Source organism: Pyxicephalus adspersus, chromosome 10 (genome assembly GCF_032062135.1).
Source record: "Pyxicephalus adspersus chromosome 10, UCB_Pads_2.0, whole genome shotgun sequence".
NCBI lineage: Eukaryota > Metazoa > Chordata > Amphibia > Anura > Pyxicephalidae > Pyxicephalus > Pyxicephalus adspersus.
In genome coordinates this window covers 727,586-750,483 of record NC_092867.1, presented here as the reverse complement: position 1 = coordinate 750,483, position 22,898 = coordinate 727,586, and the positions used below count along the sequence as shown (strand labels likewise).

At 38.6% G+C, this 22,898-nt stretch overlaps 1 protein-coding gene across 1 annotated transcript; it reads left to right on the top strand.

Moving 5' to 3' along the window:
* Positions 1-700: 700 nt before the first annotated feature.
* Positions 701-11,967, top strand: LOC140339853 (uncharacterized). Its single transcript, XM_072424754.1, has 10 exons — positions 701-819; positions 2,217-2,376; positions 2,451-2,704; positions 2,879-3,015; positions 3,561-3,707; positions 9,106-9,166; positions 10,125-10,284; positions 10,425-10,678; positions 10,758-10,894; positions 11,818-11,967. The coding sequence occupies exons 1-10, from the start codon at positions 780-782 to the stop codon at positions 11,965-11,967; spliced, it is 1,500 nt and encodes a 499-aa protein (XP_072280855.1). The 5' UTR covers positions 701-779.
* Positions 11,968-22,898: the final 10,931 nt, after the last annotated feature.

Here is a 22,898-nt window from a genome sequence, read left to right as displayed (position 1 = left end):
GGGGTGCGAGGTTGGCAGGGATCAAGCAAGGTCATACATGGTAGGTCACAGCCAAGCAGATAATCCAAAGAAGTAATAGAGTGAAAAGAGAACCAGCCAGTGGTCAATTCAGGCCAGTGAAATCTAAACAGGAACCATTGTGCACTCAATGTGTTAAATGTTGGTAAATCCACATATACTGTAAAGCATCTACAAACCATTGGTAAAATCCCCTTGTTTATGAAATACTGAAGATATATATTACCAGTTTATGAGAAATATAAAAATAAGAGTAAAACCAAGATACCTTTTCTATAGGCATTTAAAAGGAAAAAAATATTGGTTTATATTTGAGTATATGCATTATACTCTATCTAAAGAACAAAAATGTAATATGTTGAAAAATGTGATGGTTGCATTTGTTTTTTAGGCCTGTTGATCCTTTCAGTAACACACTTCTGCCCTAGGGTTATAATACTCAACTACTTTATGGTCCAATTCATTTACTGGCTGGGGGTCTTTGACTATGAGGTCCGTCATCTAAATCCTTGGCTCAATACCTGGTGGGTTACTGGTCCTAAACATTTAGCAGGAGCCAGAATAAAATGATTCTGTAGAAGTTGGAGGTGAAGCGAGGTTACTGATAATGTCCACCATGGGTAAATGCCAAACGTCTGATAAATGTTCCTTTCTTCTGTTGGATCGGTGTCATGAGAACCCTCAGGTGTCACATCATGATAATAATAGATGTCGGGTAGTATAAATATCCCCTGCAATAAGAAGAAATTCTCACTCTCAACATGAAGTGTCTTCTTCTCCTCTCAATCCTTGGCCTTGCTGGTAAGTCATTTACAACTTTCTATATGATTCAGTCATTGGGTTTATTATGTGACTTATTCCTGCAGGAACGGAATCCGACTCATTCAATAATTTAATTTTTACTATTTATAAAGAGTATGTGAAGTCAGAAATGTTCTATTAGAATAGTCATGGACAAAGCAGGAAACAGTAAGGGTAGGATCACAATTTTATGATGCCCCCACTGGGGGAGACCCCCAATCTTTAATATCCCGGTTATTGTTATCATTGAGACAATACGTCTTATATTTAAACCATTTGAGGAAAATCCAAACAATCTGTGTGGTCGTCAGAGCAAGCTTTAAGGAAATCCTCCAATTGGGACGCCAGTTTCCATTTTATTACAACAATCTTTATATTTTAACTATCGCTCTCTGTTCATATTGGTCCTGTGTGTGAATATGGCCATTAGTGTAGCCTTCATATATTCATCAGCTAGTAATTGTAATAATTACATTTTAAAGAAACAGCCTAGCCAAATAAGATTGTTTGATATAAGTCTGCTGGGTTATAAAATTTTTATCTTTTATCTTTGCCATTATTCCTTATTCTATGTGGACTTTGGCTGTTTCTTTGTGTGTTTCAGCTAGTCCTGTGCAATGTTTTATATTATAGTTGAAGCCCCCTGTAATCAACTTATATGTGTAGACCCAGTATGTCCAACATGGATGGTTGGAGTCCCTCATAATGAGCATAGCAAGTGTACAGAGCCAGAAATCCAGCACAAGGATGGCAGGAAACCCTTGTAATGGGCACAATGTACAGACATGGAAACTCAGTACAGGGAAAATATCATTTATAATGATAACAGCAGCTGAAGGGACCTAGGAACTCAGTACAGGAATGGTTGAAGTTCTCATAATGGGCACAGCAGGTATATAGACCTGGAAACTCAGTACAGGAAGAGCAGAATACCTGGATAATGGTCCCAGTGGGTTTCCAGACCAGGGAACTCAGCATAGGCATGCTAACATTTCCTCAAACTGGGAACAGCAGGTATACAAGGAACTTACTGCAGTAATTTCACCTATAGAGCCAATAAAAAAAGAAATCTTCCAAAAACTTACCTTCAATACCATATTTAGGTGTGCTGACCTTATGGGTAGGTTGGCCCGTCTGCACTAAAAATACATTTATTAATTTTTTTTTTTTACTTTTAAACAAAGTTTACTTTAAACTTCTTGAAAGGAACAATCCTTGTTTCCCTTAATAGAATTTTACTTTTATAGTTCCTATTCATGAAAAGAAACAAGGAGGCAACCTGGCATATTAGTATTAAAATGAAACAAAAATACAACTAAAGAAAGTTTTAAAAAAGTATTAAAAATCTAAAACATAGCATATAATATTAAAAATAATAAATATAATTCTTTTTTCAGCCGCCTTTCCCTACAACGATGATGACAAGATTGTAGGGGGCTACACCTGCCCCATCAACTCTGTCCCCTACCAGGTGTCCCTGAACTCTGGGTACCATTTCTGCGGAGGGTCCCTCATTAATGAGGATTGGGTGGTCTCTGCTGCTCATTGCTATAAGTCGTAAGTAATATTAGCTAGAGGGAATGGTTGGGTTGTCCATTAGCATGATGTAACCATTCATATCCTTCTTACAGACGTATTGAGGTCAGGCTCGGAGAACATAACATCGAAGTCCTGGAAGGAACCGAACAATTCATCTCTTCTGCTAAGATCATTCGTCATCCAAAGTACAACTCGTATTATCTGGACAATGACATCATGCTTATTAAATTGTCCCAGCCTGCAGCAATAAGCTCCAGGATCCAGTCCATTCTTCTGCCCAGCCAATGTGATGTTGCCGGAACCCAGTGTTTGATCTCTGGATGGGGAAACACTCTGAGCAGTGGATGTGAGTCCAATCATTAATACAGAAAAAGTTCTGTTTTCAATTTACATTTAATTACCAATTCAAAAGGAAATAAATTTGTTAGTTTCTATAAATTTCTATTTAGTTATAAGAAGGAAAAACCATACAATGGTTGGTGTTGACATGCCACTCATACCTGAATGCTCTGTTTTCCAGCTAATTATCCTGACCTCCTGCAGTGTCTTGAAGCCCCCATTCTGTCTGATGAGGATTGCCGTAACTCCTACCCAGGACAAATCACTGGAAACATGATCTGCCTGGGGTACCTTGAAGGTGGCAAAGACTCCTGCCAGGTGAGCTCGGCATTTACACCAAAGCATGACCTCAGACTATTATCCTAATACCAACTCGTCTCTTCTTTAGGAGGGCACATATTTTGGGCTGTATATATAGGAATCAGGGGAAGAAATTTCAAGTCTAGTCATTATGCTCTAAACATAAAACAATAAAAAAACAGATTTTATTTTATCTTAGAGCTGCCCTAGAACTTTGTCTCCCCACTAGATACTAATAGTCAGCCATGTTTGAACATGACAAGCTTCATTCAGCTGACTTTCTGTAAACTCAGGCCATACATGCTAGTTTTTTATGATAAATAAATATGCTCATAATGATATGAGTGTGATAGTATACAAAGTAAAGAAAGAAGCTAAAAATAGATAACTAGAGACCCACTTTAAGAAACCCAAGGTTGAAATATTCATGAGTACTGTATTATGTAATAGGAATAAGAAAAGTCGGTGGGATCTTGTAGAATTCTTGTAGAGTTTTCCTACATTTTTGAAAATTCATTGATTTGAATCCAGGGGAAAAAGTAATATCTCTTTCTTTGTTTCAGGGTGACTCTGGCGGCCCAGTGGTCTGCAATGGCGTGTTGCAGGGGGTTGTCTCCTGGGGTATTGGCTGTGCTCTGCCTGGTTACCCCGGCGTGTACACCAAGGTGTGCAACTACGTGGCCTGGATTGAAGACACCATCTCCCAAAACTAAACATCTCGAAGCATGGGGAATGGCGGGATGTGAAGAATGACATTCAACATTTAATAAAGAAACAAGCATTGAACACATTTTGGTTGTTTTTATTTAAATATAATAGGAAGTTCTGTGTTTTGTATTATAGTTTGTGTGTGTGTACTTGAAATTAAGATTATGAGATTATACAGATTAGTTTGAGTTTGATCCACCAAAAACCTGTTCTACAAAGTTCAGTACATCTTAATATTTCATAAAGCCTAACTTTGGGCACCATTGTTTCTGCAACTTTCACACAGCACAGCTACAATTTGTACCATACCATACCAACTTTCATACCAACATTGACCCCATATCTCCTTGACTTCATGTCTCACACCACAGCTGACACTGGCTGGCAAAACAAAACCAGATTGTGTTTCTGCAAAAAATAATTCTAGTTAAAATCACTTTTAAAATTATAAATATAAATATTCTGAACCAAATTGTATAAAGAAATATCTATTAAAATATAGGAGAATAATATTTAACGAGAGAGAGATTGCACATTGCACAGACACATTGCACAGACACATTGCACATAGCACATTGCACATTGCACAGACACATTGCACATTACACATTGCACATTGCACAGACACATTGCACATAGCACATTGCACAGATATTGCACTGACACATTGCACATAGCACAGATATTGCACTACAAGACTATAGTGACAGAAAAGCTACAGCTCACCAGTCATAGGAAAATGACGTGCTGCACAAGAAAAAAAACTGCCAACCAGCACTGCCCTCCTCCTGCTCTCTCTGCCTTCCTCCTCACTGTTAGACGGAGCCATCTCACACAGAAACACATCCCCAGGATCCCTATAGACGTGAGCTGCTGATAAACACAGGGAGGGGGAAGGCAGGGCTCAGTGATCGATAGGATAAGGTAGGGGTAGACAGCTTTATGGTTTTTGTAATCCAGGCATGGGAGGCTGCAGAATGGAGAGTGCCATGCTGCAGGGACGGATAAAAATGCTGGGGCCCCCCTTGGAAGCGCGGGAGGGTATTCGGACTATAAGAAGCACCCCTCGTTTTCCCCCCACATTTGGGGGGGGGAAGTGCGTCTTATGGTCTGAAAAATACAATATTTTCCATTAATAACTATCCCCTGCAGATCAATGCATAAACTACTTATCTCTTTCTCTCTTTAAGGTTGCAGGCGATCCAACATGCCCATATATGCACAACCTAAAGGCAAAGTAAAAATGCACAAACCTATACAAATTGGGCTCTTGTATGTCATCCCTATTGATTTTAACCCTTTGCACTGAGCTGTTGTAAGAATGGATAGATGGATGTGGTCTGTACATGGTTAGTATATCACCTGAGAATGGGTGTTTGTTGTCAAAATACAAATATTTCAAATTCCCCCTTAAAATTATCCCTTGGAATTTTTTAGGTGCCTTCACAGAATTATGTAACTATTTGTTAAAATTGCGATGTTTATTTCATTACATATATAATAAATCAATAAATTAAAACCCGAGTACATTGTACAATGCCGCATTGTATGAAAACAAAATTGTACTAATTATCGGTTGAATGTATAAATTGTGTTTTTTACGCGTTTCACTGTCCGGCTTCATTCAAGGACATTCCACCATGGAGATTTAATACTATATCCTAAAGAAGAATGTCTTTATTAGTCAGATACAACACAGCAATACAATGTGGAGGGATGGTGGCTTGCCCTTTGCAGATGATTCCTGATTGGGCGGGAGGTACCAAAAGTTTATCTCCCAATCAACATATTGATAAAATACAATTAGTATTCATTATTATCCATCATCATATCATATCCACCATAGTACTAGGTAATAAAAATATGGCGCATGATAAAACAAACAGCCAGCAGCATGCTATTACAAATTTGGGATGCCATTTGTATCGAAGCCTTGGAAATGTTGCATACCTGGAACTGAAAATATTCACAGTGCTATATTTAAATTATATGCTAAATATTTTATCATATATCCATATGTTACACTTCAAAGTGTGACGTTATTTGTTTTATTTCCAGCAATACACATATACTATTACTTTATAGCTGACCCCAATATTCCCAGCACCCTGGTTGTGTCTTCAACTTTTTTTTTTCATTCAAATATCCCTGACTACAGAATTATTCCATAATGGGATTTCTGGGACTGGGCAAGTGATTTTATAAGCGCATTACTGGAAAGAAAAGAAATATGATAAGCTACATTGGTAAATTAACAACAACCAATCAAAAGATATTAGAAGAAGTGTGGTCATCTTTAAGGCTACGTACACACGTCAGATGATTCTCGTCCAATAATCGCCTCAGGCTCGTATCGGATGAGAATCTGGCGTGTGTACAACACTTGTCCGTCATTGTTCATAAATCCATCCTGGCAGATCCACCAATGGCGAATGACCGTAATGGAAGTGAAGAGAGTACAGCAGGGTGCTCCCCCTCTCCATAGAGCAGAATGGCGCTGTATGTACAGCTCTCGTTCAGTCGTTGGAAAGGATTGTGAAAGATTACTTATTGAATGTGTGTACATAGCCTAACAGTTGGTATTTGGAAGTTGCACAAATATACAAAATCTTAGTAAGTAAATGTCTAATTTACACATAGGGTCAACTGTGGGTCGTGGGTTTAGTATTTAATTGGGATCGTTGCAAGGTTCTTATCTGTATGATGTTGGTATGTGGCGATCTTTCTGAGTTAATTCAAGTTTCTTCTAGTTGCTACAATTTCCAACCCACCGACCCATAACTGGAAGACTTGTTATAGAGTAGAACAAATCTCAAATTGGGAGGGAAAGTATGAAAGAAAGAAGACTTATGAACAACACATAACCCAGGCAATACACGTCATGGTTCCCATTGGTGCTCGAGTTTTTATGATGATCACACTTCACATCACAACATCTTGTTGGGTATTTGCTGGTTGACCCAATCAGTACACCTTTATCACATCACCTAAGGGTACACAGGCCCCAACAGAATGCCTTGTTACAGGAATAATACGTAGAGAACACATGAAGAGTATAAGCCCTAGCAGGGATGTTTTGGCTTTAGTAACACTTCCATCTTCCACATGGATATGACAGTTGGACACCCAATGGTCTTCTATTGGAAACAAATTCCTATGGTGACCATTTTAGGTGTTTCTTCTATAGAAATAACATGTCTGTATTATTATTGTTTTGTTGCGATGTTATAAGGTCACTGTTAATACCAAGAAAGTTATGACAAACATCATGATAACATTAAACAAAAATATTTTGGGTGACAACTAGTATATGAATAAACCATGAACAACTAACAATCAGAACTGTCCTCCAAGGTGCCTGGTTGGTGGGGGAGTTACCCTTTCTAATTTATAAAAAATCTATGTTTTGTGTTTTATGATATTCGGCTTTATTCAGCTTCTATTATCTGTTCCTTCCCTTTGTGTCTGTTGTTGATCATTGGAAGACCAAGATTGTTCCACTCCTTGGGTATTGATCTGCCTTCGGGCAGTGGGTTGGCTCAGTGGTTAGCACTCCGGTCTTTGCAGTGCTAGGTCCAAGGTTTGAATCTCAGCCAGGACACTATCTGCATGGAGTTTGTAGGTTCTCCCTGTGTTTGTGTGGGTTTCCTCCGGGTACACTGGTTTCCTCCCACATTCCAAAAACATGCAGTTAGGTTAATTCACTTCCCCCCAAATTGACCTTAGACTGTGGTAATGACATATGACTATGATAGGGACATTAGATTGTGAGCTCCTATGAGGGGCAGTTAGTGACATGAATTTGTGATGTATAATATATAAATAATATATCACAATTATAATAATCTAGCTCTGAACCTACTTCCTGCCACTGACCTCTATCCTGTAAATTCAACTTTGCTTTATAAGTTCACAACTTACCTGCCAACTTATGTTTTCGGATATTGAACTAGACGAGACCCAATTGTTCTTTTTTGGGTCAATCTCCTGATTTCATTTTTTATCTGTTAATGAATTTCAATTTATTTTTATTTAAACATAAACAATATCTGGATTGTTTGAACCAGTGACCTGCTTTAGGTAAGTTAAAAAAGATGTCCAGATGAGCGGGTTCAGAAGGTGAAGGACAAGCGGGGTATTACGTCTGGGTAAATGATTTGGCTCCCCCCTTTGTAAGCCCCCTAAACCCCTGATACCTTGCCAACACTTCTCTGCTGTTTCTGCATCCCTCATGTCTTGCAACAACCCCCACCGATGACCTCCTGCCCTAACATAGTGCTTTAGTCTGGTAGAAAAATGACCGAAATAGTGTTGTCACACTTTAACTAAAAAAGAGAAAACAAAAATAAAATAAGTTAGAAGTGAGGGGTTTTGAGAGCCCAGATATAATGTTGTAATTTTACTTGTTACATATCTAATATACCAAGCATACAATGTAACATTCCACATTCAATTTTGTTATACATAACTGGGTTTAGTGTGAGTCCATAGAGTAAAGGCAGAACAAGGTAATATTTCCCAACGCGTTTCACCTGTAAAGGTTTCTTCAGGGGAGTTTGTCATACAAGAACTCACATTGGCAATACTGTAAAGTAGATGGATAACAAAGATGTCCTCAGATGTCCCAAGAGTACATTAGTGTCCATTGATAGATTAGAAGATCAGCAGGGTGTACGGCCATGGTTTAAAAAGAGCTGTTCTCCATGCAGAAACTTGAAGCAAGGGTTAAGGAAACTGGCTTTACCTGGTCCTTGTTCTTTTTACCAGATACACTAATAATTTTATTGTCCAATGCAACTAGGCCCGGAGTACTGGTAACAGGTGTATGGGAGGTTTGGGGGTAATTTGCGGAGACACCATCACTTTGCCCAAAATGGGCATATAACCTCCAAAAATGCAACATCAGCTAGCCCTGCCCCCAACTATTACTTCCTCCCACAAGCTTCTTCTGGGTTTGGGACTTCAGCTGTCTGGATTGACCATCGTGGCATTATTACCTAGTGTATGTGATCTTCAGCAATCTGCACTGGCTGGGCCGGAGTAACTCCCTCACGTCTCCATCCATTAATTCAGTCTCGGAAAGTGGAGTAATCAAGCAGATGGGAAGAATTTCTGCAATGATGAGCAAAATTGAACCCTAATTCTACTTCTACTAAATGTCAACTTTAAATGTTATCCAGGCAGCCAACATGAGGACATGAGGGAAGGATATTGGTTTACCTCTGATATGTGTTTCTACATTATGAAATACAATAATGAAAGCCAATCTCTGCCAATTGGTTTGTCATTAGTTATGAAGGTCAGAAAATTGATAACAGCAGCTATGAGAACATACATGTGGCTTGGCCAAGGAGATAAAATTGGGAGAGTGAAAAGCTTATATTGATGTGTTTATATCAGAGACGGACTCAGATACTCAACATGAAGATTCTTCTGCTCCTCTCCATCCTAGGGCTTGTAGGTATGTACCGATCCAGGGTCCCCTTTATAGCAGAATTACAAGATTTAATGGCAATAAGGAATTGGAGAATAGGGAATTGTATAATGGACGTTACCAGGATGGCTTTCAGGGTTTTCTGTGGGGATCAAACCAGTACAAGAAGACGAAGATTACTGGTAGTCATGTTCTCTCCTTTATATATTTATATTACTGTATCAAGAACTGCTAAAAGATTATTGTGGTATTGTGTGAGGTACAGTTTGCTTTCATGAAAGAGAAAGTCATAAGTGTCTTTAAAATTCAAAGTTTAGGGTATTTACTGCAAAATGAAAAATGATTGGTGGGAATGTGCAAATGTTCTTACATCTTTCTGGTGAAGGATGTATGCAGAACCAATGTCTAACTTATAGAATATTCAAACTATAACTCCATTTATCCTGCCTTGTAGGTAGCTGGGTCCATCTTGTTTAGCGTAAAGAGTCCAAATAGGAAAAAAAGGAACGGGCAAATTTGGATAACAAGGTTGTTTTTGGTAAAGGAACAAGTAGGAACCAAAAATCCTTATATTCTGATGTGCCGGTGTATTGTAGTTATACCGTGTTATGTAACGGATAAACAATTTTGGCAAGCAAATTTCTTACCAAAATCCTCTGCTCTTTCATTGGCCTCCATCTGTGTCTTCTTTGTAAGCACTTCTGAGGTTATAGAGCTCAACAGAGAAAAATGAGAAATATGTGGCAAGGGAACATTTGAACTGAGACGTATGTGGAAAACACAAGGATGTCTCTGATTTTTAATTATTCCTAATTTTCAGTTTTGCATTAGGTGGAGATGGGACCTCTGGCTCTTTGGTAAAGATATTTTTCTTTTGTGTTCAGTTGAGAAAATGGTATCAAGATTTTATTTCTGCTGATGGAGGTTGAACAGATATTTACAGAATATTATGGCAGATAAAATAATATTTGGTGAATTTCTGCAGCCGCCGTCCCTATCTATGATGATGATAAGATTGTCGGTGGTTACACCTGCCAGGAAAACGCTGCTCCTTACCAAGTGTCTCTGAATGTCGGATATCATTTTTGTGGAGGGTCCCTAATTAACACCCTATGGGTGGTCTCTGCTGCACACTGCTACAACAAGTAAGTATTATGGGAAAAAGTTTAGCAAATTTAAAATCTCATTTTAGGGTTATATTCATTTAAATAATTAATTCATCATCATATTGAACAGCAAGTGCTGTAATTGTGTATTTTATGACTTTTTTCTTTATTATGCGCAGGCGTATTGAGGTCCGGCTCGGTGAACACAACATCAAGGAGTTAGAAGGGCCAGAACAATTTATCAAGGCATCTACAGCTATCCAGCACCCACAATATGATCCTAACTTCCTCGATAACGACATCATGTTAATCCGGCTCCGTAAACCGGCCAAGATGAACAGTCGAGTCAAACCAATCAGCCTGCCCACTCGCTGTGCAATGGCCGGCACTCGCTGTCTGATATCTGGATGGGGGAACACGCTGAGTAATGGAGGTAAGGAGACATTATTGGATGATATAGATTAGCAGGTAGAGCTCAGGTCTGAAATAGAAATTATTTTTCTTTTTTCCAGCTAATTATCCTGATCTCCTGCAATGCCTTCAAGCTCCTATACTTAATGACCAAGTATGCCAAGATGCTTATCCTGGGAAAATTACTCCGAACATGATTTGTGTGGGGTATGTGGAAGGCGGGAAGGACTCTTGTCAGGTACAAACAAACCTTATACAAAACAAAATACAACAAAGTAGAAGAATTTTTAAAGTCCAATTCAATACCTTTTTAACCAATACTTAGATATTCTAAAAATTAAAAAGCAGCTATGGCTGCAATAATCAGCTACATTCTGGTGCTGTCCCTTGTAGACTTACCTGCTCAGTGATGCACAGCAGACCTTCTTCCAATTCCTGTGCCATGGACCTGCCCTCTGGAGCAACCCTTTTCAACCTATTTACCATGGGGGAACAATCTGAAATAACTTTCAGGTCTAGGGGAACACCGGCTATAAATACCACATACATATGCACAGCTCACCTTACATTAGCCTGGCGGTCAGTGGGAAGAATTCCTCTTACATTGCTGGCCAGTGGGAAAATGGGGGCAGAATGGGTCGGATAGATGAAATAAAGGTCAGAGATGGTGGAAATAGGAACAGAAGAATAAGGAAGGGAGGAAGGGGAGGACAGGGTACGTCAAAATGAGGAAAGATGAGAAAAAGGGTTCATAGTAGATCAGAAGGATAAAAAGGGGGTAAAGTAGGGTGAGTCAGAAAGAATAAAGGGGAAACTATGGTGAAATTAGGGCATAATGATAAAAGAGTTGGGAGCAGAGATAAGGTGAGTCATAAGGGTGAACGGACGGGGTGGGAGTAGTGTCAGGATGAACCAGAAGTGTGAAAGGGAAAAAGCAATGGGGTCAGCATGGGTCAGCATGACGAAAAAGGAGAAATTAGTCCAGGGATAAGCTTAATAGAGGCTCTGGCCATAGCTAAGAGGGGTAGGTGAAGAACTCTAAAAGCTTCTATTGATTTTTTGGTCACTGACCCTGCCTAGCCCTTCCATACATGTCAGCAGAGTACTCCGCTTGTTGTTGAAGCCATCTTTGTAATTTGATTTTCTTATTCCTCTTCCCAGGGTGACTCTGGTGGTCCTGTGGTTTGCAATGGAGAATTGCAGGGAGTTGTATCTTGGGGTTACGGATGTGCTTTGCCTGGATACCCGGGTGTATACACCAAGGTGTGTAACTACTTACCCTGGATTGAGGAGACTACTTCCAGTTATTAAGTGTTCCCAAAAGACTAAAAAACATTTTCTTTTTAAAAATTGTAATAAAACTATTCTGCAATCATGTGGTCTCATTGTAGTGCAAATCTCCAGAATTACCAAATTCATTTCTCTTTCCAAGATCTTTCCATCATTTATCAAATCTATATTACATCCTCATGATGCCTTTATCTTTTCAAAGACTGCAAACTCTAAAACAATCCATCCTCAATAATGGGCCATCCTCATTATTGGGTTTTATTGACAAATGCTAACCAATACGTGCAGCACCAGAAACCAATCAGAATTCATCTTGTTTTGCTCTCACCTCAGCAAAGGCATTTCTGTTTGGTTATTTGCAGAGATGTAACTACAGATCATGGGCTTCATGGCCAAACTTTTGTCCTGGGGGTGACAGCAGCCTGTCTCTGGGACACCTGGCACTGCTAGCTGTGACTACACCTCCACTGATATATCCAAGCTGTTAGCATTTTCTAGTTGGACACATTCGTATTAGACATAGAAAAAACATTAGGTGAAAAACACCAATTCTTTAGACTTTATAGGCCGACAACAAAACTAAAATTTCCTTAGACATATAATAAAACTTACTTTATTTCATAATATTAATAAAATTTCACAAGATAAAAAAAAATATTAAAAGCACTCCTATTGTGGATTTTCCTATTGTGGTTTCCCTTGTGGGGAATATAACCAATTACCTCTTCTTCACACGTTTCGCGGAAAATCCTGATTCTTCAGGAGAAAGGAGATCTACAATTACAAAAAACATATATTACACTGGGGAACGTTAGATCTTACACTTGTTTTTTACTAATTTTTGGGTGGTGAATCCCACCCCAGTCCCAGTCTTTTGCTATCACATTCAGTTTTTACGATACAGGGTACCCTGCAGTTTAGTAAAAAAACATACAGATTTTACATACAATGAAAAAATAATGAAATAAGAACTTGAATGTTCTGTTTATTTAAATTTCTTTTGTTCATACAAAGCAACATATTGCAAAGAAGCATTTTGTAGCTCTCCAAGAGTTTCTGGACAATTTCTGTGTAATTATTTCCTCGTGTGTTTCCAAGAAAGTCCATGACAATGGCTTTGAATGATAACCAAGCATTCTTTTCCACTTCTGACATTGTCCTGATGAAATGTTCATCTTTGATGAGCTGCCGAATCTGTGGACCATCAAACACACCGGCATTTAGGAGGACACACTTTAAGCTCCGCTTTGAGCTATCGATGAATAGTCGCCATTCAGTTGAGTTATAGATTGGAATTCCCAATTCCTCCATTAAACCAGGTATGTTATGGCAATACACAAAGCCACTGTCAGTTCTAAAGTACTGCAGAAATGTAATGTCTCTGGTTGGAAAGTACGATACCTTCATTCCTTTTAAAAGTAAGTTTTTCTCACGCAGTCTTGATGCTAGGAGTTCTGAAGCTTTCTTCCATAGTCCCAAATCACTCAACTCATGCTGATCAAATCCCTTAGGAACAGAGTTTTCTTCAATTTCAAACTCTTCATCATTGTTGTCACCTCGTTCATCACCATAATCATGTTCTTCAGGAGAGAGGAGTGTAACGAAAACCGGCCCTGGGATTTCATTTGAATGAGCCACTGGGTGTATAGCTGATGGTAGACCAGGATACTCTATGTTACATTTATTTTTCTTGTTATATCCTGAAGTTCTCACTATACAAAAGTAACAGTCACTGAAATGATCTCCTGGCTCTCGCCAAACCATAGGTATACCAAATGGCATCTTATCACGTGTTCCTTTGTCCACATCCATAAACCCTCGGCACACCGCACACCATGAGGGGCCCAAGACTTATCCTGATCACCAAGTTTAACTTTGAAATTTGGCAAATAGCTTGCTCTACAAATGTGCTGATGTTCACCCTGTGTCTGGGAATGGTGAAACTGCCACTAAATGAATCAGGGATGTTTAGGCACGTACATCAAAAAAACAGCAGAGCCAGACATGATCTGAAAGAAAGGAAATACGTGTGTAAGAGGAAAAATACATTTTGCTTATTCACTACATAGAGCAGCGCACAACCTCTGACCACACTGTCTGCGTGTAAATGAAAAGGCAGATACAATTCCACGCTACAGTAATCACATTAATATAGGCTACAGTGAAAAAACCTGACATGATAGAAGAAAACTAACTGCACTTTCAGAATCAGCATACCTATTTGTGTAAATAGGCTTAAAAATTAAAGTCATCAAAAAATTTTTAAAAATTGTTCCCCAGTGTAATCAATCCCCAATATCTCAATATTCTTATTTTTACATTATACTCATTTAAAACAGAATTGCTTTTATATAGATAAATATAAATGTACCTGGTGTTCACAAGCATATGCCACCCTTCTCTCACAGATTGGCATGAGGCAGTAAAATGTGTTTCTCCAGAGGCTTGGTCTAGCAATGTGGTAAAGTAAAGCTTCCAATTAATAAAATACGACTATTCTTTACATTTCCCTCTTCAATGACCATTCACCACAGTGAAAAGTGTTTATTCTGATCACCCAACATTAAAACAAGTATTTATTCATATATGTGATATGTCTTTAAATCCATATTGTCTGACACTTCCAAGTGTCATATGTTTCCAATCTATCTTCTTTATCTTAAAACCATGCGTGAATCATCCAGTACCACAATAAAAATATATCTAACACATATACAGGATTTAACCTGTGGGCAATCGTTGTGCTCTAAAATACTTCAAATATCATATAGTGAATCTTTATCTTCAAGATAGCTAATAATTCTCATACCATTCTAGTTTTAAAGCTTTAAATTCAATCCATATTCAAAATATACATTTATGTAGGGATGTTGTAATAGATATGGCTAAAACTTGTACTACTTTGTTTTACATTGTACTTGTAACCAATCCTAGTACCAATAAAGAGAGCACAAAAGTACAAGCATGCCATACCAATTCCTCAATTCCATGATAAAACAATTCCAAAGGCTCTTACAATTGTTGAAATAATCTCACCCCTGTCTCACTGTCTCACCAGCCTCCCATGCGCTGAATGGTTTCCCTATGAAAGTTACGGATCCCCACTTTATCTTGAAACCATGCTGGCCATAGTCATAGACTGCATAGGCAAATTTGGCAATTAGGGTGTTATGGACTTATCTCCGTTGTGGCCTTTGGTGTACTCCACTTTCTAAGCGGCAAACATGAATTGTCCTCATTTTATCCAATACATTTACATTTATTTGAGGAACCAACAAAATGATCTTTTAATGATATCAGAGCCCCACTTCCTATGCAAATCTATTATCCATGGGCAATCTCTCTAGTTGTCTGATACCCAACAGGAACTCCAGCAACTTCCACATTGTGAATATTAACCAAAGTCTTTCACATTAAATGTTTAGTTTCATATAACCTAATATAATCATTATGGGGTCTTCTTGTTTTATTATTTTCTTCTGAGTCTTTTTTCATGTCACACAGCCATCCTCCTCTGCCAGAAGTTGAATAAATAATATACTTGGAAAGGGAAAGTCATTTGGCAGATCCTCTGGAAACCTTGTGCCATCTGTACATGTTCTCATAATCCTACTTATTGGATAAAATGGTCAACAAGTCAATGCAAGGTCAACTTTGGTCATCAAAAAGTCAACAAGTCATACAGGAAGAGAAACATTGGGTTTCCTAATTCAAAGTGTGTCAGTTTTATCATATGGACAATGATTTGTGGCCCATCGCACTTACCTCCGTGGCCAAATATATGTGAAACCATTCAAATGATTATGATTCAGGTGTACACTGATGGCATCTGTTATTGTTACACAAGACACGTGAAAGAGTTGTGACAACAGTTTGGTTTTTGTTATTCTTTGTTGTGGTGCGATGCATCTCATATTTATTGCTTAATTCATTGGGATGCCATTGGCAATGAATAACACCATAACAAGGTAATGTGTGCTGCCTAAACATTCACCTTACCGCTTGCTCGATACATAACTGTAAATCGGAAACATAAAGTGCAACCAAAGTTTTGTTTTGAGAAAGGGACAGGTGATGTTCCTCCTGCGATAAAATGTACCTGCCTAGGAAAAGTGATGGACAGGAGAGTTTAAAAAACTGGGACTTTCTTTGGTCTGCAATCATTAATTTTGTAACAGATCAAATTTAAGCAATATAAAATATCTTTAAAAGAACATAATAAGAACACACAGATGTGTACATAATCTTCCATCAGAATTTAATTCATTTTAAACAAAATACACGTCTCCTCCTCTTACACGCAGATAGAAGAGACGGCCGATGCTGTGCCCAGCGCCTGCGGCATTGGGGTCCGTTACCCAAATAGGCTTAGCAGAAGGAAAAGCTCAGAGCCTACAATGTATACAAGATAACTTATTCCTGATAAAGCAGCCAAAGAAACGCATCAAATGAAAACTTGTTCCCCCTCCAGTGAAACATTTCCCCCATGGGAGACGTCTAAAGGGGTGATGGACCATAACGTATAATTGAAAGAGTCAGAACACCAAATTTTGTATTGTACATATTTGTTCGTTTTATTATGTTCTTTTGATGATATGTTATGCTACTAAAACAAAATTAATAATTGCAGCTCCAAGTAAGCACCAAACTCTCTTGTTCTTTATTCTTCTCTATACTACTTAGAGATGTGGCTACTTTCCTTTTTATTTATTTGTTTGTTTTATAGGATTTTGCTCATCTTTCAAGAAATATACCTGCCTTTCTTGTGTAATACGCTGGACATGTGCAGCTCGGTGTTTGCTGTCAGGGATGTTCCCGGGTATCCCCCAATGGACTGAATGAATCCCAGCACACCTAGGAAGATTCCGGGAACAGGGAAGCATGCCAGAACAACTAAAGGACTGTAATCAGTCAGGTAAAGTTATTTTATTGTGGAAGGAACAGCGCCTATCTCTTCTGCAATAAAGAACCAATTTCTAGTTTTTAGATAGAGAATATTCAATTTGATTACAGCTTGAAAAAAAAGAGATCTTGTGCACTCTTGTGGTGAATAGATACATTCACATCCTATAAAATATATATTGTATAGAACTATTTATGCAATGTGAATATACTGTGGTGGTCTGCACAAAATGGGATCATTCCCAGATCTGGAAGATTTATAGAACCTGGGACCTATAGACATCCGGCAAACTGGACTGTAAAGGGGAAAGCTGGGCAGGAACACGGAAAACTCCCAATAGACAGAATGTTAGGAATCATGGTACAGAGAGGTCAATGTTGGAATATAACATGCAAGAAGCACGGCAATAACTCATCCCAACTCTCCCCACTTTTTGGTCAATGTTCCCTTTCATGAATCAAAAAAAATTAAAAAACATTAGTTTGTGATTCCAGCAGCTCATGCTTGGCCTTGGACAAAATAGCAAAATAAAAGAATATCACAATCAACAAATGGACCATGTAGAGAAAAGCACACAAAGGTCTAAAATAAAGTCAGGATAACATATTCTAACAAGTTTATATATAGTTTTACTTTATTACACAAATATGGATCTATTTAAAAAACAGGGAATCTGACATTCCCTCAAATATTCCCTGGTGGAAATCATTTACTGTCATTGAAATGTGTGAACCTGGCAGATTCCCACTAGGGAATGTTTGAAGGAATGTCAGATTCCCTGTTTTTATAAATAAAGCCCATAGAATATTAGGGATATTTTAATTAAAGGGCTTTGTCTGTGTCCATGGGATGAATCTGTATTGCATTATATTCTATATATATTCAGTATAAAGTTATAAGGAGAGATGGGAATTGACTGATGTCCATTGTTATGTTCTATAAGTTCATTTGTTGCTTCTTAGAAAGAAATATTTTGGTATCTCCCAAGCGTTGCCATTTCCTGCCCATAAACTGATTCCAGGAAACCGGTATTCAGTCTGGATGGGAACGTTACAGAATAAAAGTAGAAAATAGATTTTTATAGATAAAGAGATGAAAGAATTGTGTACAGACGTTTCCCCCGGATGTTGGGGAAGAAGAATGACAACCGTAGAATTTGCTATCATGAAACTTTCCTTTCTATTGGGACACCTGCAGGTTTATTGTAATAGAGAAATGTTGATCCAAGTAAAACCTCCAGAAATTATTCTAAAATATTAAATATTATAATTAATTATTAAGTGATTGCTCCATGAAAAAGTTGCCATGCCTTTGTTTGCATTTTCTGAAGTGAAGTTACCAGGGATGGGCACCCCGGTTCCATTTACTAATGGTTTGGTGAATGTTGTTTGAAGATTGCTAAATCCATGTCACAGATCCCTACAGGATCAGGGGATCCGTGCCCTCAATTATGTCACCCGCCTTGCACACCTCTGCGGCCAGCTCTGCTCAGGAATCCTGCCCACTGGTCGCTTCCTGCTCTGAATCATGTGACTCACTGAAAACTGCCCCCTTACCCCCGAGGACTAGAATATTCTGCAGATGCCCTGCCAGAAGACTGAACACCACCAGAGCTGCCTTCGCTCCAGCACTCCCTCTGGTGGTGGGTTTTGTTACCTGCTGGTCACATGACCCCCTATAAAAGGAAGTGACTGACAACAACAAGAAGTTGCCTGCACAAGAAGTTCTCCTAGGTTCTGCTTCCAGGTCCTTCCTTCCTGTATGCATTCCCTAATCCTGCATTCTCTGACTACTCCTGATTGCCACCTGCCCTGATCTTTGGCTTCATCTTACTTCTCCTCCGCCTCACACTCCTATACTACGCTTTGGTTGTGGCCCCTGTGTACAGGGGCCACAACCTGGGCACCACCTCCTAAAGTCCATCACTCCTTGTGGGGTGCGCTGGTTATGGGGACTCTGTCCCCCATAAACATGAACAGGACATTCAGTGAACAGAAACCAATGGCTAGGCAATATAGCGGGGAGCATCCCTATTGGCGGGAGGTAACCAGCAATGGTCAATAGAAACACTGCCTGATATCTACATTACCAAATGGCTCCCTGCAGAGACCATACAAAGGTTTGCTAAATGGGTACATGGGTTCACCCAAGGGTTTGTCAACCTTTAAAGAACACTGGCTGAACCAATAGGTGGTAGAACCCGGGCAGCAGGCAGCATTCTGATTGGCTAGAGTTATCAATAGCAGAACAGACCCTAACCACCACCCACCGAAGGTAATGGAGACTGTGCCCGTAAGGTTCCTATTGGCTTATAATTGTTGGGAGCAGTACTATCCCTTAAAAAGTGATTATCAAATTACAAAATAGCTATAAGCCAATTGTTCATCACAAACTTTGGTTCAAGCAAACTCAAAACTCAAGCCCTAGGGGTCAACCTGTCACATGTGCCATTGGCCATGCCAACAATCATTGTACATTGTACCCCACAATAATGCCTTTGAGCATTGACTATATCTAGATCTTCTAAAGGGTCAGCTTCCTGTAATGTTCACTTGGATCATCTCTGACCATCTCAAAGCAGCAGATGCTCAAGAAACAGCACCACAGAAGCATATAGGAAGCTATTGTGCAGGCCCAGCCTGAGCCCCAAGAAATTGCAGCATTATGCAAACCCCACAAACTGCAGACCATTTGGGAAGTAATTGGAAAGGATAAGTTGGGGAGGGCAAGAAGGATAAGTATGTTTTGCTAAATTGAATTAGTAATTTTAGGTGATCTTTTTGTAGATTTTGCCTGACTTTGTCTAAACAGTATGTTAGCATAAATCTTTCCAATGGAACTCAGCAATGCACTAAAACCCAACAGGAGTTCTGATGTTTACCCATTCTGTCCAGATATAGGAAGAAAAGTTGTCATGTAGTTTAAATAATTTAGACCTCCCTCTAGTGGTCAATCTACAAATATCTATCATTAATGGAATGGCAAAAATATGGAAGTACAATCTGTCGAAAATGTGAAAGTGACATCAGATGTATTGTAAAAAAAAAAGTATGTGCTTATGAAAAAACTCTTACACTTCCTCTTTAATTGATCAGCAAGGCAGAGAGGATTTTATTGGTGGGTTGGGTTACATTATGACATCATTGGGTATGATTTCTTATCAGATCAATAAAATGTCGTAGAAAATGGGTCAGCAACCCTAGAAGAAAAGACAACTCTACAAGAAGCTCTCCAAGTCAGACAAAAACAGGGTTAGGCATGACAAATAAAGTTTTTTGGCTGTGTTTTTAGTTATCATTAGAATATTTGTTTCATTTTAGCAGTCTATTTTATTTACTATTTAAAAAATGCTCGGTACTTGAAAAGTTACTTTTCAAACAGGAAGGCTCACTTTTTTTCTTCTTCATCTTTAAATATAGAGGATCACACAGACACATGTAGAAGGAATTATTTGTGAACATTTTTTACAAACCACATTAATCAACAGCCTCTAATACTGAGAGAGGGAGAGAGGGGAGCCTTCCTTACGTTGGAGCACCTGGGTATACCATTTGCTCTTTTTGTACGAGGGTCTAACATTGTGGGGACAGGGGGCACTGTGGTACAGACCTACGGGGCCCCTTTACAAAAACCTCTAATGGGATTTAACATGTGGGAAGGAATTATAATATAAGAATGAAAATACAGAGTCTAGGGAACAAGAACATTGAAAAAAGATGGCGGGTCACCATTACTGGTGGGTGGAGAGCAGCTAGACCTGGATAAGATTAGAATTCTTTGACTGATATTATATTTGTTGCTGGGATAATGTACATTTTATCCATGATTTGGGGGTTTCATTCAAATTAAACATTTTGGTTTGCAGACTTTTTTTCAACATTTTTAACCTAGGTTAACTCTTGAAATAACTGGTTAGGTCTTCGGGGAATCCCTTCTATAAGTCCTGTATTTACAGCTCACAGTACATTAGTGTAGTGGGCAGTGGGAAGAATGTCATCTTTACAAACAGACCATTGGTGTCAGTTAATGTGACTGGAGAGGAACCCCTTGCAACCTCTGGAGGAACCCTAGGGTTCTGCTGGAGCCAGTTTAGGAAACATTTCATTATTGGGTTACGTCAAGGTAAGGGTTACATTTTGATTAGGAATTAGATTTCAGAACTAGGTTAACTTTTAAAGGTCGGCAGAGGATGGACATGAAAGTTAAAATATAACATCACTAAAGCTTTTTTAATATTGGATAGAGGAAGAATTGGAAGAATTAAACCCCCCAATAGGATGCTAACGCTGGGGAGATTTTACTTCCTGCCCTAAAAACACGATAGGAAGAAAGAAGAAATCTCCATAAAATGGGATAAATTTCTTTGTTTGATAACTATCTTCAGAAACAGTTATTTACTTTTTGCTCTGCTAACACAATTTTGGATCATATTTTTTGCTCTGAGCACAATTGCCATCAGAACAAGCGGAAATGCTAAAATTATAAAAATAAAAATCAGAAAAAAAGCTAAACAATCATGTCAAAACAGTAACAGGGATGGCACAAAGGTCTTTGGAAAAGAAGATGACCGCCATGTAGTGGTGGAAGAATGACACCAATGCTAACAGATCCAGAGACATGGCTGGCGAAATAGAGACCCGAAGCTCCCTGTGTACTGCAGGTGGGGGCAGTTGGCAAAGGTTTATCACTGGATATTGTGGCATCATCGAATGCTAAAGAAATGTTACCAGCTCAATTTCAAAGTATTTTAAGAATCTTTCTGAAATTGACTGCAGCCTTTTCACAAAGACAGATGGTTATTGTTGGACTACGGCATCCTTGGGGACCCAAACTGACATGCCTCTGTGGTCATTCTTCTCATCAGAATATTTTCTTGTTTTACTGGTCCTACTCTAGCCAAGAATATGGTGCCAACATATAATCTTATAATATAATTGGATGTCTGTATATCATTCATTGCTATGCTTGACACCATGTTGGCTCTTTTATTGGCCTGGTTGGTAGGACTTGCAGTGAAGTGAGAAAGTCACTCCTCTAAAAGACAGAACAACATAAACAAATAAGTTTGTGCAGAGAGCAGTGCAATATAAAATACTGATTTACATCAGCACCCCTACTGAGATGTCACCAAACCCTCTCCATTCTCGGATATGTAAGCAGTCTTATTTTAGAAGCTCGTAACGCCACTGTGACCTCTTCTCCGCCAGTGTTTGGAAGCGGGACAGTGCTCAGCGTTTTGGGTAAGTGTCTGTTTGTAATATTTCATTAAGTAGAAAGATGAGAATGAATGAAACCTCACTTACATAGAAAATGAGATTCCTTCCATTTACATATTCCATTGTTTTATGTTAGTTGTTATTTTAGGATATTAGGACATTTGGCAATCTATAAAAATTCTGGACAGGAACTGGAAGCACTGGAAAATATTAATATATCCTATGCATATAATGGGATTCACATCTGAAACATTCCTGATATACACCAAAATACAATAATGAACTTGAGCTTCCCATTTATTACCCCAGAAAATTGATTGAATAACAGTGGATACAAACTGACAGATCCAAAATATGAAAAAGTGTGAAAACTTAAAAGAGTTTTTTCTTTTTTGTTTTTTTATTTAAATATTGATATGTAAAATAATAATGAGGTTCTTGAACTGGCCATATTCCATGTGTAGCAGGCAAGCCTACTTCGGTGAAGGCACGGTTCTAGTAGTTCTTGGTGAGTCATTTTCTTTTCAATATTGGTTAGATTAAATGAACCCATCTGGGCTTTATTTGCCTCTGTGAGTTTGTAGATATCAATTTAAAATGAGTTCTCTCATCTGAGCTGGGGACACATGGAGAAATTAGAGAATAATATGCTTTATTTCTTTCTGCCTAATGATGGACAATTGTTTGTAGTCCATGTTATCCATCTTATCTTTTGTCCGTATTCTGTAGCAGGAGAAATGTAGATAAATGGCCGACGTTTTGGCATTTTTAATCGTTATCTTTTTGCCGCCGGGTCTCCTGCTAAGACCATAAAATGATAGGTAGTTCTGTCC

What these genes read in the sequence shown, in the direction of transcription:
- LOC140339853 (XM_072424754.1), top strand. Translation starts at nt 780, where the DNA reads ATGAAGTGTCTTCTTCTCCTCTCAATCCTTGGCCTTGCTG. An exon ending in GCTGCTCATTGCTATAAGTC is followed by an intron (nt 2,377 to 2,450) that starts GTAAGTAATATT and finishes TCCTTCTTACAG; the next exon opens with ACGTATTGAGGTCAGGCTCG. An exon ending in GCGGGAAGGACTCTTGTCAG is followed by an intron (nt 10,895 to 11,817) that starts GTACAAACAAAC and finishes TCCTCTTCCCAG; the next exon opens with GGTGACTCTGGTGGTCCTGT.